This window comes from Mus caroli, chromosome 14 (genome assembly GCF_900094665.2).
Source record: "Mus caroli chromosome 14, CAROLI_EIJ_v1.1, whole genome shotgun sequence".
NCBI lineage: Eukaryota > Metazoa > Chordata > Mammalia > Rodentia > Muridae > Mus > Mus caroli.
The window spans coordinates 69,355,120-69,371,032 of record NC_034583.1 but is presented as its reverse complement, the minus strand read 5'-3'; the positions used below and the strand labels follow the sequence as shown (position 1 = coordinate 69,371,032).

The window sequence follows — 15,913 nt, the reverse complement described above, 5'->3', positions numbered from 1 at the left end:
ATAACTTAAGAGTAGATCATTTGCCTAGCATGTGCAAAGCCCCAAGGTTAGTATTAGATCTTCACAGCTTAAAATTGGTTCTCCTATCTAGATCTGTCCTTTTTGAAGGCAGGTTTGTAATAAACCTTGATTTCTTCCTGGGTGGGAGGTTTCTGTTCTTGGAGGAATTCTTTACTTGAAAAGCTTCTTTCCCTAGAAAGAGGAGCAGGCCTGCTAAGTGAGTAGTGTTCTGCCATCTGGGTCTCCCCCTTGCTTTCTCTCCTCTGCCTCCCTCTTCTACTCTGTCTCTGTAGGGCAGAGCTGCTCTTCCTCCGCCTCCTGCCCAGCCCTCAGCTTTGTAGCCCGGATCCCTAGTTGCCATCATGCTGTCCTTCCAACCTGCTCTATGAGACCTTCCATATCACCTGAAGGAGCAGGCTCCCTTGGCATCTCCAGGACCCAAGGTCATCGTATTTTCTCTTTGTGTTCAAGGAAGCTTGAAAGGATAGGAGAGATTTCTGACCCATTTTAGGGTATACATATCTCACATATCTAAGTTTTGGGTTTTTTTTTTTTTCTTTCCAGTTATACTGGTTCATTTTAAGTCAAGTACCTGAGCTGACTTAAATATTTTGTTGTTGTTTTCAGTTTCATCTATCTATCTATCTATCTATCTATCTATCTATCTATCTATCTATCTATCTATCTATCTATTACCTGAAAAAATCTCTCCCTAGAAAGAGGAGCAGACCTCTCATATATACATATAATATATGTATTTCAAATCAAATTCATATATATAATTTCAAATCTGTACTTTAAATCCCCTACCTTCCCTTCTCTTCTGTTAGCCTCTGTTTCTCTAGACCATTTTACTTCTCCTTTTATTTAATACATGAATACATGCTTTTATGTAATTGTATAAAATCTATGCACTAAATATCTGTTTCAAAAAAGGAAAGAAATTAGTGTCTATGTTTTAGGGAGGGATGCTCTATTGCCTGGAAGTGTTCTGAGGAAACAGGCTGCTTCTCCTGGAGAACAGATTGCTAGATGCCTAGAGGGCACCTAACACTCCACTGGGTTAGTAGCCGTAATTAATAAAGTGCCAGGGTAATTTAGATTCTGACTGGCTTCTTAGTCATCAGAAAGAAATCAAAGTATATTCAATGTAGTCTTAGATTTTAACCATCCAGTTTCTCTCCAGTATTATTAATTGCTATTATTTAAATATTTTGTATTTCTAGACACAGCACTTACTTGGTAGATCATTTACTTTTTTCCCCCTAATCAAAGGGGGCTAGCATGATGACAAGTATATAAATATAATCTAAAAAAATAACTTTTCAGTCTCTGTTCTTTGTAGGAAAATGAGAGTACTGAAAAATTTAAAAAGAAAGTGCATATTCTTTATCCAGTGAATTAGGTAAAGGAGCACACAGACAGAAGGAGAGGAAAATTAGGCCACAGGAAGCTTTCCAGTTAGTCACTGCTAAATAGTCCAGTGTATTGCTTTTCACTATTATTTTTCATGTATGTGTTTTTAAGAATAAGGAAGAAATTATTTGCATAACACATCTTTTTTAGAACTTGTTCTTCTTACTTACTTTTACTTAGAGCTGCCATAGATATTTGAATTGTATAACGGTGTGTAGGGAGTAGTAGATCTGTAAGAGTGTTAAAGGGAATATTGATAGAATCATCTAGTGAGGAGGGAGCCTGGGGGAATCTACAGAGGGAAGGATGGTCTCTAAGGAGGCTGCTGGAACTTACAGGAACTTGCAGAATGAAGAGGAGCCAGGCCTAGATGTGTCTGAGGAAGAGCTTTATTCCAAGGGGACACCACTGCAAGAACCTCAAGTAGTCATGCACAGGGCATGTGCTAGATGTAGAAAGGGGTCTCATGGGTTTGAATGAAATGAGGACAGGCTGAAGGCATCCATTAACAACCATGGCAAATGGACAAGTGGCATGGCTGTGGACAGGTCCAGTGATGGTGGAAGTAAGAGTGCATGGCAGTGATGATGGGGATGAGGAGGGCAAGGGAAAAGTGAATGGTGAGGTTCAAGAGCTACAGTGTGGTAGAAACCTTGGTCTTTAGGAACACTGCCTGCCCTGCCCAGTGTTTAGTGCCTTGCTTATTGTGCCTTGTCCACATTCTGACCCAGGACTTAAACACAGTAAACTAATGGAGATTTTTTTTTTTTTTAATTCAGGTCACGTTTCTGGGCTTTAATGAAGAAACAGATGCTGCTCATATGCAGGTGGGGTCAGTTTATTGAATGGCAGATTGTGGGGGACTACTTAAATTTTGAAGACTGAAAACTTTACTTTAGTACTCAAATTTTACACTGATTATAAGGTATCTTTTAAAGCTAAAAGATGCTATTTGAAGCCAGGCATCATGGTGCATTCCTTTAATTCCAGCACTCAGGAAGCAAAGGCAGGCTGAACTTTAGTTCAGGACCAGTGGCTGGTCTGTACAGTGTGTTCTGGGCCAACCAGGGCTACGTAGTGAGTCCCTGTCCCTACCCTGATCCCCTCAAAACAAAGATAACATTTGAGTGTGGTTTGTACATCTTCAATTTCAGTATTTTTATTAAGGATTCCTTTGTTGTTATTTGTGAGACAAGGTCTTGTCAGATATCCTTGCTGTGGCCTTAAACTTGTTGAAAGCTTCTGCCTCCATCTCCCAACTGCTGGGATAACAACTGTGTGCTACCACCACTAGCTTTTGTTGATATAATTTTTGCTAAGGAAAGCAGATTTAGATTTCACAATTAAAATCATTTATCTGAAATCTTTAAACCACAGGCTGTTTATTTCATTCTGTTCATTATATTGCATGTAACATTTGTATATTTTAATGGCTTTCACAATTTGATTTCAGTAGTAAGGTTCTTGTATTTTTAGTGAAGTAGAATTAAATATAAAAGATCAGATTTGTAAAAGGTCTCAATTTTTGCATATTTATAGATTTGTGTACAAGTTTATAGCCCGTTTCATTTAGGCATTTATAGGGAACTGATACTTGAGGTCAGGATCAATGAAAGGTTGCCTGACAGTTGCACAGATCACTGCAGATAGTTTTTCCTTGTGCTGCTGCTGCTGCTGGAACACTGGCAATTCTGCATTAGTTCTCTCTGGTGAATATACCTGCAAACTCTGTAGTCTGGAGGGAACCCTGCGCTGGAAAAAAATGCCTTTAAAGAAAAGGCAACAGAAAAGAAAGCTAGCTTTCCTTAAACCTGCATAAACTCTTTGAAAGCTTACTACAATATCTTTGGAAAAAGTAAACTTATATTTTAAAGAGCTAAAACTCAGTCTCTGAAGAAGGGTGTTCAGTAGCTAAGAATTCTATATGAAGAACTCCAGCATCAACCCAGAAGACCTGAGGGTGACAACTACTAAAAGCATTTAAATGCTGATCATTATGGGTGTGTGAGGTGTCCTGTTTAAGATTGATGAGGTAGCTCAGTAGCAAAATGTTCGAAAGGCTACAATACAAAGCATTAGTAAGTGACCTGTGCTTTATTTGTGAGTTAAAAATGACTCTGTAGATAAACTGTGTGTGTATGTGAGCTGTTACAAAGCAGACAATTTATTGACCAGTACATTTCATGAGTTTTGGGATGTGGACACCATTGTGGAAACCTTGACAGTGTTACTCTGTAGTATTGTTCATTACTGTCACTGTCACTGTTATTTAAAATTAGGATCTAGCTGCAGTTTCACTGGAACTTCCAGATCTTCTGAATTCGCTCCATTTCTGCAGTCTAAGTGAAAATGAAATCATTTGTATGAAGGATACCAGTAAATCGTCCAATGTAAGCAGTAGTCCTCTAAATCAGGTAACTGGTGGATCATTTCTCATCTGCTTTTTCAGGGCAGGTTTTTAGTATATTTGCTCAGTAATAGTGATCGAAGCGTTTCTTGATTTAATTTAGTCTCCAGGAAATGGTATGGATGAAAAGTCTCTCGCGCAAAGCATTGCCAGCCTTGAAGTATAAAATAATTTTGATCATGGCTTTTAAACTAAATTCCTGCCAATGAAGTACTGTCAGTGGTATGCAAACTTTTAGTGAAATATTTCTGTTCAGATGTCTTGGATGACTGGAGGGACTGCTCCTGCTTTATGGCCATTCCACATTTGTATGTGTTGCAAGCTGAATGCTATAGAAAATGGACTTCCAGTTAACTTTCTGATTAAAGACCTTCCATGTAAAATGTTGTTTTCATAAAACAGTCTTTAGTTCATCACTAATTATTTTTGATAATGTATCAAAGAAAAAGGTTTTATGGAGTAAGACATTTACAGTTGTATGAGTATGTTTACAATTTGGAGAACTTACTCCAGCTATGAAATAGTGCTTTGTCCTTTGTGAGCTCTAGTGATTAGAGCTATGCCTTGTTTCCTGGATTGTGTTACTCAGTCTTAAAAAACACTTGCTTTATTTGCTAGGACATAAAGGGCAATTAGCTGTTATATTTGGTTTCTTTTTTTTTTTTAATTATTTATCAATGTCTGCATTTAAAATGCATTGTGTGTGTGGGGAAAACTAATGGCTGTGTTCTTAATCAAAGCTATAACCATGATTGTATGTTTTAATAATGGAGAAATACAAGTCAAGAAATAAGGACAGTTCTTTTGTGGTAGAATGGAAGGTGACATGTTGGGAGCTACAGGAAAATGGAATAAACAAGTAAACTTTCTGTCCATCCATAGTGTTGTAGTAGGTGAGATTGGCAAATATTAAAGAGGACATATTACAGACATACAGTAATAAAAAAATTGCCCAAGAGACTAGAGCGATAGTAGGTTCTATAACATCCAAGGGGTTAGATTGGGGAGACTTTGGGTACATAAGAGAAAAAAGATTGGAAAGGAAAAATAGTAAAAGTGAGATTTAAATAAAAACAAATATATATCTTTAGATAACTTCAGGAAATTAATTAAAATTATTAAACATTATAGAATGAAGGAACCTTTCAGGGTGCATGCATTTCTTGCCTCCCCCACCCCCCTTGAGGTTTATTTTTAGACTTCACTTCCAGAAGATGTTTTATATTTAAAATTAAAACTGATTTTTATCATCTTTCATCTCTCCCAAGAGTCATCATTCGGGAATGCTTTGTGTCATGAGAGTGTCACCTACATTACCAGGACTCAGAATTGATTTTATCTTTAGTCTCCTAAGTAAATATGCTGCTGGCATAAGACACACCCTGGACATGCACGAGCATCAGCAGCACCACCTTGAGACCACTGATGAAGATGATGATGATACCAACCAGTCTGTGTCTTCCATAGAGGATGACTTTGTCACTGCTTTTGAGCAGTTAGAGGAGGAAGAGAATGCAAAGCTATATAATGATGGTGTGTGCCTTTTCTTAGACTTTTCCTAAAAATAGATTGAAGTTGAAAGTTCGGTTTTGAAGTTTTTAAGGAGACTTAACAATTGAAATTTATTTTGAAAGTTGACCTAGATTATACGTTTAAATAGGTTTTTTATTAAAGGAATTCATTTTCCTGTGATATTTAAGGTCATTGTAATGATTGTATTGTTCAAGCCTTGATTACCTCATAACCTAGTATCTAGCACTTTGCTGTGTTCAAATGTCAGAGCGGTTAGCTGGCAGTCACTAGTAATTTTTCTAACAAGGAGTTGACTTTCCCATAGGCATGTATCTGAAGGCACAGGGTAAAATGGGATTATTTTATTAAAAGGTGTACTTGTGTTACTGGGGATGAACTTTCAGTTAAATAGCATATAGAAAACATTCATGATATAAACATTTTGTGTTTAAAGTCAGTGTTTTAAAATAATTTTTCTAGAATAATGTAAGAATTTTATTCTTTTCCTATAGAAATAAATATTGCTACACTAAGGAGCCGGTGTGATGCTGCTTCTCAGACTACTTCAGGCCACCATTTAGAAAGCCATGATTTAAAAGTGCTGGTTAGTTATGGATCGCCGAAGTCATCGGCTAAGCCCTCGCCTTCAGTAACTGTCCTGGGACGCAAGGAAGCTGCTTCTGTGAAAACGTCTGTTACAACATCGGTTTCAGAGCCCTGGACCCAGAGGAGTCTCTACAGGTCCCCCAGTGCCTCAGATAAAGACAAGGACACACAGGAGACATTCTTTCCTTCTCCTGTCTACTCCTCAGAGTCTGAGTGCTCAAGCCCAAGTCCTGTGATTTTTTTGGATGAAGAGGGATATCAAAAAAGTTTAAAAGCGAAACTTGAGCTGCCTGAAATTCCTGTGACAAAAGATGATGTAGAAGATTCAGACTCAGAAGTGAGTGAATTTTTTGATAGCTTTGATCAGTTTGATGAACTAGAGCAAACTTTGGAGACTTACCTGCTCATGGAAGATCCTATCATAGGGAAGTCATCACAGAAGATAGGGCACAAATATGAAAAATCTTGTATGAATCCTCAGAAATTCAAGTTTGAGCGTCCGGCTCTTCCAGCTAATGTTAGAAAGCCAACTCCTCGCAAACCTGAGTCTCCATATGGTCACCTGTCTGACGCTCCAGATTCCCCTCGTCCGGTGATGACATCAGAGGACAGTGGCTTGTTCAGCCCTATTCGAACCTCAGCTTTTAGTCCTCCTGGAAGCTGTACTCCTGCTGAATGGTTTTGCCAAACAGATACTGGTGAAAATAGGAATCATGAAAATTACTGCACTTATGAGGATTATGCAAATAATCTTTCTTGTGAAGTACTAGGCTCAGTTCTTCATACTCAACATGCAAACACAATGTCAGATATTAATAGTATTAAAAGGGGAAGAAATAATACTGTAACTTTTAAGCATGGAGACTCTGATCAAAAAAGTACATGTAAAAAATCTTCAGTGATTACAGGTAGTGTTCAGAAGTTTGCAGCAGATCTTGTGGGGAAAAGTTTGGGCAGTGCGTTTAAAGACTTACAGAAAGGAGTTTCTTCATATACCAATACATTGTGCCACTTAGCTGTCAAATTGACATCATCTGTATTTCAGACGGCATTTAATGAACTTAGAAGGCAGTGTGCATTTTCACTAAAAGAACGAGCCATTGGTAGCCTGGCCAGTCTTTTGGTGAGTGATGCCTTATCAAATGCCTTGAAAGACTTACAGTATGTAAAAAAGCAGATGTTTACAAACACAGTTGCTAGGTTTGCTACGGACCTTGCTGAAGAACTTGTTTTTGAAGGTATCATGGAAGTGTGTCAGTTTTCATGTCCTCAAACACCCGCATCTTCACAGTGTCAGTCACTTGACTTTGAAGACAAAGTCGTGAAGTCCTACGCCAAAGATTTGTCTGAATCTGTAATACAAGAAGCATTCATAGAACTGTCACAGACTAACATGACTTTTACAACAAAGGCAGCAGTTAATGTTTCTATGGGTAATGTCAAGTATGTGAGTGCAGAAAGTGTAGTGTCCCCTACACAGACCTTTACATTTTCTTCATCCTTCAGCAGTCAAGCAGTTATGATGACAAAACCAATGCAGGAGCATAAGAAGGAATACACAGTGCAGCAGGCTTTGTTTTGTACCTCAGGAATTGTCACTTCTATACCAGTGCCCTTGGCAGGTAGTGCCCTTCTCCCGTATCATATGTCATCTACTTTGTATCCTTCCAAGTGTCTTTCATCTGAGCCTAGTAAAGCAAGTGGTGGCTCTACCCAAGAACACATTGCCATAGAACGCGGTGCAGAGGACGTGGATTGTCTCAGAAATACCTGTCTACCTTCAGAACTCAATCCATGCAACCAGAATGACTTCAAACCAACTAACGGTGATATTGACAGGCAGAGTCCTTCAAAGTTAATGAGTGGCCCTGTAATTATTAGCAACTTTTCCGCAGCGATGGTACATACAATAGTAAATGAAACCTTAGAGTCCATGACATCCTTCAAAGCTACAAAACCTGTTGATACAAATGCAGATTATTTAACTAAAACAATAAAGGGAAAAGCCTGTTCTCTTTCCCTTTGTGATCAAGCAGCACCACAACAGAACAAAGCTAGCAGTAAGGACATGTTTGCTGAGCAGTTATCAAAGTCTATTATTAAACATTCCCTGGATAAAAGCAAGTCAATGCTTCCAAATATAGATAAAAAAACAGATAGTAAGGAACACATGCTTGATCTTGGAAAAGAATCACAGATGACCTTGGGGGAAACTCCCAAATTCCTTGACTTTTCAGATAACTCACCTCACCGTTCACTCTTGGTCGGAAACTATTGTGTCCCAGAATGTAAAGATTCTGTGAGTTTTGGATTTTCTCTAGAGACACTGCCATCTTGTTCAATGATGACAAATCAGAAATCTGACTTGAAGGAAGTTGTGAAGGACAAAGCAGTGACAAGGCACAATTTGAATAATACTGCACTTGAGCCCATGCCTTTTGGACAGGAAAGCTCTTTCCGTCACTCACAGACTTTATCATCTGCAGTGCTTACCTGTGTAGATGGTTTGCATGTGGAAGATAAGCAGAAAATCAGAGACAGCAATGTAATACCTGATACTCCCCCATCAACTCCTTTAGTGCCATCCCAGACTAGTTCTGAATGGGACATCAAAAAATTAACCAAACAACTCAAGGGGGAGTTAGCCAAAGAATTTGCACCCGCAACACCACCTTCAACGCCTCACAACCCATCTGTTGGTAGTTTGTCTGAGAATGAGCAAACTACTATAGAAAAGGAAGAGTTCATGTTGAAGCTCATGCGTTCTCTTTCAGAAGAAGTTGAGAGCAGTGAAGGTGAAGAACACCCAGAAATGCATGTAAAGGCAGAGCACTCGGGGAAAAAAGTCCAGTTTGCGGAAGCATTAGCTACACACATCATTTCTCTTGCAACTGAAGTGGCAGCCTCCCACTTAGATCATGAGACCACTCAAGAATTCAAGGTCCAAAACCCTCACTTAAATGTACCAAGTCAAAGAAATGTGCTGTCAGCTTTAAGTCATTCCGATGAAAGCATACAGACATGCACTTTTGCAAGTGATATGGCAGCTGATGTCATTGCAGAAGCCGAGAAGATTGCAAACGCTAGAAACTGTATGCTTTTCAGGCATGAGAGGAACATTTGTCATGTTGAAGGTGACCGAGGTAAAGCAGAAGAGAAACTGGATGTGGATGATGTTGCACATCCAAGAGAAGTCGATACATGTGTTCTTTCATTACCAAGTGGCATGCCAGGTCTGACATACAAGTATCCCAGTTGTGAAAGTGTGACTGATGAGTATGCAGGGCATGTTATTCACGTGCTCCAACAGGAAGGTGGCAGTGGTGAGCTGATCATGGATCAGTATGCCAGTAGACTAGCCTACCGGTCTGTCAAGTCAGGAGTTCGGGAAGCAGCTAAGACAGTAAGAATGAAGTGCAGTTCCAAACTGTTCCCTCTGCACAGCTGTCATGTGAAAACAAACAAGGAACTGTTGGTGTTCTCAAGTAAAGAGCGTCACCAAGAAGTAGATAGACAAAGAAAAAGAAATGGCAGCCATCTTTGCAAATACCAGACATGTGAAAGGACACAGGATCCGTGTAGAAATGAACTTTCGGAACTGTACAGTTTTTCAGCCTCTCTTGCTAGCAGCATAACAAGAGATGCAAAGAAACAACTCACAACACCTAAAGTTGACTTGCCAAAATCCTCAACAGATGGTTGTTTTTTTGAAATATCTGAATGTGTTGACAGCAGTGAGAATGTTGCTGGACCAGAACTTTCAAAGTCTTGTCAACCTTTGCAAAACCATGGATTTTGCCAGAATACAGGCTATCTAAGTGGATATAGTTGTGCAGAGAATGCTCAAGCTATAGAACAGTATGCTAGAAAAGTAGTGGGTGACACTTTAGAGCTAAGTTTAGGACCCACGGTTTTTCATAATTCAGAGACCACAGCATCAGCAGATAGGATTACTTACGCAGAAAAATTGTCACCGCTTATAAATGAAGCTTGCAGATACTGTGACCTTAAGGAATTCCATGGTTGCACCAGAAATTCTGCTCAGCTCTTTTCAAAGCAGAGTCCGTGTGCTAGTGCTAAGCCAAGTTCACGTTCAAAACTTAGTAGCATTCGTCAGAAATCAAGAATTTTTCATCTTGATGTACCTCAAATTCATGTTAATCTTGATAAAAGGGCGGTGCTTGCAGAGAAGATAGTTGCTGAAGCTATTGAGAAAGCAGAGAGAGAGTTGAGCAACACAAGTTTGGCAGCTGATAGTGGAATCGGACAAGATGGCATTAGCTTTGCTGAGAGCCTTACCACAGAAATCATGACAACAGCTGTGACAAATGCCGGGCATGCTGTTAGCAGGTAGGTTTCAAATTTTTTGTCAAGTCTTGTAATAGAATGAATAGTTAACTTTGCCCTGTATGTTTTAGGTTCTGTTCATAAATACTCTACTTATTTTCATCCTAACTTAACAGAGGTCTTCTCTGTTGCATTTGTATGTAGCTTCATGTCCTGTGCTTGGTTTTCATATGAAAATTTTTGTTTCCCAGTTCCTTTTGTGAGTAATTATTCATTTACAGGGCTGGAAGATGAGAGAAAGCACAATAACATCAACTAAGAAGCAGGTAATTAGAATAAAAGAAATGGGTGAATTTTATTCAAGAGTTTAGACTGGTATATTTACTACTCTGAGATTAATGTCTGTTTCTATGGTCGAGACAACTTTCTACACATGTCTTGGATGGTTTTTATTCTTCCTCTTCTATCATAGCAGCTTCAGACCGGGCGTGGTGGCGCACGCCTTTAATCCCAGCACTCGGGAGGCAGAGGCAGGCGGATTTCTGAGTTCGAGGCCAGCCTGGTCTACAAAGTGAGTTCCAGGACAGCCAGGGCTATACAGAAAAACCCTGTCTCGAAAAACAAACAAACAAACAAAAAAACAGAAGAGGAAACTAGATGGTGATTCCTAAGCCCTCACTCCCAGGACTCAGCAAATAACTCTGCTAGTCATTCTTCAGACTACTCATTTTCTTCCTAGACCTGGCCAGCAGTGTACCCTGCAGTCTTCCTTAAGCTTGTTTGAATCCAGACTGGTATTTGTAGGCTCTCTCTTTGTACTTTTGTTCCCAGGCTTCTGTAAGAACTGCAGAGTCCACTTAGTTGTATATAATTCTGCCTTACATTTTATAAAGTGAAAATGATTTACACTTGAAGAATGATTGATTCAAATAGATTATTCACTAAGATGTTAACTAAATTGTTTCACTAATGTTTCTTTTCTCATAACTGTTTGATTAATGGTAGAATATATAATAGGACGTTACAAACCCATAACGCTCAGCTGGGAGCCATATGAATTTCAAATATGGAAAGCATATGATAGTGGAATTTTAGAATAATAATAGATCTAGACTTTATTTTCAATTACCATGAGTCCAGTTACCTAGCAGTCATTACAAACCCTCTTTTACCCTCCTCCTGTGAATCATTTTCTTAAAAATGTGGTAGGTAACAGGAAAAAGTGTTAAATAAAATAAAGTTGTGGTGGAAGATATCTGCATTTGGAATGCCAAGCCTAACTGAGTTGTCAGATCTTAAATGCAAAGTGAGAAGTGCTTTAAAAATGGGAAGGGCAGTTCAAGGCTTATTTTAGGTGTTAGGGATATAAAAGAAATTGAAACAGGCAAAAAACAAAAAACAAACAAACAAAAAACCCCAAAACCAAACCAAACCAAACCAAACCAAACCAAAAACCACTTTGTTCTGCAAGAGCTGGGGGTTCTGTGTTCTGTGCACTTCTGTAGAGTGACTCAACTTGGAGGATGGCAGTGAGGGACCAGCTTATACATATATGATGTTTGGAAATCAATGGAAAGTTTTGATCAGAAAACTGATACTTTTTCTCTTCCTGCTTAAGCATCACTCTTTAGAACTGTGTTGATGATATACAGATAGGGCAATTAGTTTAGTTTCTCTAAATGGTCCTTTTTTTTTTTACAGTGTTATAAAAATATGAATGTGTCTGTTAAAAAAAAATTTAAGACAGGGTCTTACTATGTAGCCTTGGCTAGCTTAGAATTATGTAAATCAGGCTGGTTTTGAATCACAGAGATACCTCCCAAATGCTGGAACATCAGTTTCTGCTAAGAAATATGTTTATGATTCATATTATGAAGAGATTTGTCTAGTTTGAATATAGGCTTGGTTGACACAGCTAGAATTTCAAACTGCATTTCTAATACTAAAAGCCAGAAGGAGGCTCTTTTAGATTCAAATGAAGGTAGTATTTTTATAGGTCAGATGATTCGCTTAGAACTTCTAGTGAGGTGTACTTCTGCTCAGTGTCCTGTTGAACGTGTAAAGTGCTTTCAACTGAATGTAGATGCACAAGGGTATTGTCTAGGTAGCAGATGCATTCCTTGCTGTGCTGGTGTTCAGTCTTCATTATGTGCAGATGCAGTGATGTGTTCAGGGGTGTTAGTGTCACTGGGGATATAATTCCTTAGTGTCAGCTTTATCATCTTCTTTCTTTGTCACAATTTGTGATGCTTCAATTGTTTTTTAAATTATTACCATGTGATCTTTTCCTAGTTCAAGAGAAATAGAAGATTTTCAGGCAACTGAGTCACTTGGCAGCCAGCAGATGAATCTCAGTGTTGGTGAAGACAGCACAGGTAGCTGGTCCAACTTAAGTTTTGAGGATGACCATCAAGATGAAAGCAGCAGTTTCCATCATCTCAGTGAAAGGTAACTCTGACTGTATAGTTAAGTGTGTGAGAAAGGTCTCTAGACTTAAGAAAAGTAAGCAGTGGGTTTGCGTTATTTACAAATTCTCAATTTGGAAATCTGTCTATACTTCCAACATTTTATTATTCACAGTGTGGCTTTTTTGTTGTTTTTACTTTAATTGTTCTTGAGGGTATGGCTCTCTTCTGGTGTGGCCCAGTCTGGTCTTGAAGTTAAGTTTTTCTCTTAACTTTCCAGGGTCTGGATTATAGGCTTGTGGATTATATTGCCATCCCTGGCTTCTCAATGGCTTTGACACATATTAAATGCAGTGAGGGAACAGAGCAAATATCTTCGGATATACTGACAGCTGACCTGTATTGCAATATTGAATTTTATTTCCATGTTAGGTTTTCATCTATGTTGTGGAAGTATAATTTATCACTTTAAAGAGCATACCTTCATTAGAAAAGTATTCATGAGAAGGACAGTTAGGTGTCCGTAAATGGCATTACTATAACCCTGCAGTTTCCTGATACAAGCTATAATAAATAGTGTCTCTAGGGACAGGACTTCTGCTAGGAACAAAATATTTTATGTCGCTTCTTGGATTGAAAATGCAAACATTGTATAGTCTTAGATTTTTTAAAATCTACTTTAATAAGGGTTACTAAATGCTTTAACCTCCCTTCTAGCCCTGAGATAGTGGAAATGAAAGGTTAATAGGGCAAAGGGGAGTGTGGACCTATTTAGAAATAGTTCTTTGGGGTAATTCGAGTCTTCATTGTCAGGATATCAGTGGTTTAGTTCATGTGAATCAGCAGTAGTACTCCATCCACTCACAAACACCATTCACAAACCAGCAACGGCCGTTCAGTCCAAGTAACTGACTTGGAATCTGAACCACTTTCATAAACAGGAGCAAGAGGGGTTTCCTCAGAAAGATGTCTGCATTGTATTCTTTAGTTACTTAGATGTTACTTGTCATGTTCATTTAAAATTTAAATGATGAATTTTTATTATTAATTAGATTGAAAATTTATTGTTAGTAGAATATAAGTAAGAATTTTAATTTTGTGGTTTTCATTCTTTAGAAAATCATTTTCTTAAAGTAGATAGGGTTTGAGATTCTTCTCTCTCTCTCGTTGTTTATAGTTGCCTATTCTGTGCTACTGAATTTTCTGTGTTTTAGTTTGTCTAATGATAGACTGAGGTAAACCTCTGGTTGTCTTTATGGTTTTATAATGGAACTAGGCTTGTTTTAATATATGTTGAAAAATGACTTTGTTTTAACTTAATGCATTGTAATTTGTGAAAGTTTGATACTGTTAAAGTAAAAATGGATACGTAATTTATTTGGGAATGCTTAGAAACTACTTAGAACCTTTGTTAATCATGACTTTGGTTACCTTGACAACACTTACTGATGCGCAAGAAGTGAGTTCATGTTAAAGAGGCAACCTTCCGGATTGTATGGATGCTAAGTTCTAATTGACTAGTAGAGAGTGGGAAGTAAAAAGCTGCTTATCGTGCAAGCTTACTAATGTGCTTACTAATTATCTTAATAAATAGGAGGGAATAGAATATTTAAGTTGCATGTTGAAATTTTTAATTTGAAAAGTAGCCTATAATTTTATTTTTGAATATGGTTACTTTTTTTTTTTCTCCAAACAATGCTTGCTGTAGTTGTAGATATAGCTGCCTTCCTCTTCTGGCTAGGTAATATAAGAAGCTAGAGCTATGTGTGACTTTGGTGACTAGCCAGCCATGCAAATGTATTGCTTAAATAAGCCTTGCTTATTCTAGCTTTCTTTTGAAGAAAATATGTGCTATTTGCCAACTGCTTAGTTTGTGTAATGTCAGAAATAAAGATAATTGGCATGTTGATGTGATGATCTCTTTGAAATAGGAAGGTGAGGGCTGTTTGAGATAGTTTCTCCTACACCTTCCCATTGTTTTGTACTGTTCAGAAATTTCAGAAGACCTCAACTTAGGTCTTTTTACTTTTTAATTTTTCTCCAAACTGAGGAGTAGCAAAGTATATTGCCCTTTTGGTTGTTTTTAATAAGTTACATGTTAAGGCTTGCCATGAGATACTCATTTTATCATGCAGTCATTTGCCATCCTAACAGTCATGTTGTTTTAATCTTGAAAATAAATGTAAGTTTAGAATGATTCCATATTGTTTTGAGGACAATGAAAAGATTCCCTCATCTCCAGCCCTGCCAGTTATCCTTTATGGACTAGCAGTGACAGTGTCTCACCCCCTCTGTGGACGCTCCACTCCACTGTGGCAGCTTTAGGACAGAAGCTGTCCCAAGGAAACACAGGTGATCTTCACTGTTCACTTTCTAGTTCAGCTCTGTTCTTTTCTCCCTCTAGCAGTAATGGTAACAGCAGTAGCTGGAGCAGTCTTGGTTTAGAAGGAGATTTGTATGAGGACAATTTATCCTTTCCAACATCAGACAGGTTGGTCCAGTTTAGACACTTAACACTGATGACTCTTTCATCACTAATGCATGATGTCATTATTCCTAAGAGAGCCAGTATGTATCAACCTGCTTTCCTCCTGAATTTTGACATGATTCTGCTCAATATATTTACATCTAATGAAAATTTCAACTATCTAAAATATGACTGACATCTAATTGCAAAATGTGTGACTGTTTGCATGGGTTGCTCTGCTTGCTATTTTTCATTCTACCAATGATTTCATTAAAAAGAGCTTGCTTCCTACAGGATTTCTGTTTATTTTGTTTTGTTTTGTTTTCCTATGTAGCTTAATTTCATATATAATAAAAGTATAGGAAAATTGTTTTAAAACAATAAATGGCATTAGGAGAAGCAATAGTACTTCATCATTCATGACATTCTATGATATTCAGATAGTGTATTACTTAAAACCAGGGTAGAATACTTCACCTGAAGTTGCTTGGCTTTAAATGTCATGATAAGGTAGGGCTTCTGTAGGTATCCTGTGCAATTCAGACTTTAACATGAAATAATGTGAGAAGCAAAGCTTCCTTTTGGTTGCCATTTTCTCCTCTCTAAATGTCATATGTCATATTGTAACATTTCATTCCTTACTACTCTCTGAGAAGTGATTTTAATTCAGTACTAATTAGGCTCTCTCTTTTGTTTTTTAAAACTACTCTTGTTCTCTTTGAAAAGTGATGGACCGGATGATGGGGATGACGAGCAGGAGGACGGTGCGGAAGGTTAGTCACAGTTGCGCTCAGTCTGTGTTTGTGTAACTCT

The 15,913-nt window shown here is 38.1% G+C and overlaps 1 protein-coding gene across 4 annotated transcripts in view; it reads left to right on the top strand.

Annotated features, from left to right (window-relative positions):
• Akap11 (A-kinase anchoring protein 11) overlaps positions 1-15,913 on the top strand; it is a 43,936-nt gene that overhangs the window by 18,704 nt on the left and 9,319 nt on the right. For 2 of the 4 annotated variants that reach the window (XM_021181527.2, XM_029468777.1), the window contains exons 4-10: positions 2,196-2,243; positions 3,696-3,830; positions 5,092-5,356; positions 5,848-10,291; positions 12,521-12,676; positions 15,038-15,124; positions 15,827-15,873. In XM_021181527.2, the coding sequence (XP_021037186.1) occupies positions 2,196-2,243; positions 3,696-3,830; positions 5,092-5,356; positions 5,848-10,291; positions 12,521-12,676; positions 15,038-15,124; positions 15,827-15,873 (5,182 nt within the window). The remainder of the gene's footprint in view (positions 1-2,195; positions 2,244-3,695; positions 3,831-5,091; positions 5,357-5,847; positions 10,292-12,520; positions 12,677-15,037; positions 15,125-15,826; positions 15,874-15,913) is intronic. The other 2 variants (XM_029468778.1, XM_029468779.1) reach the window with 2 other exon arrangements.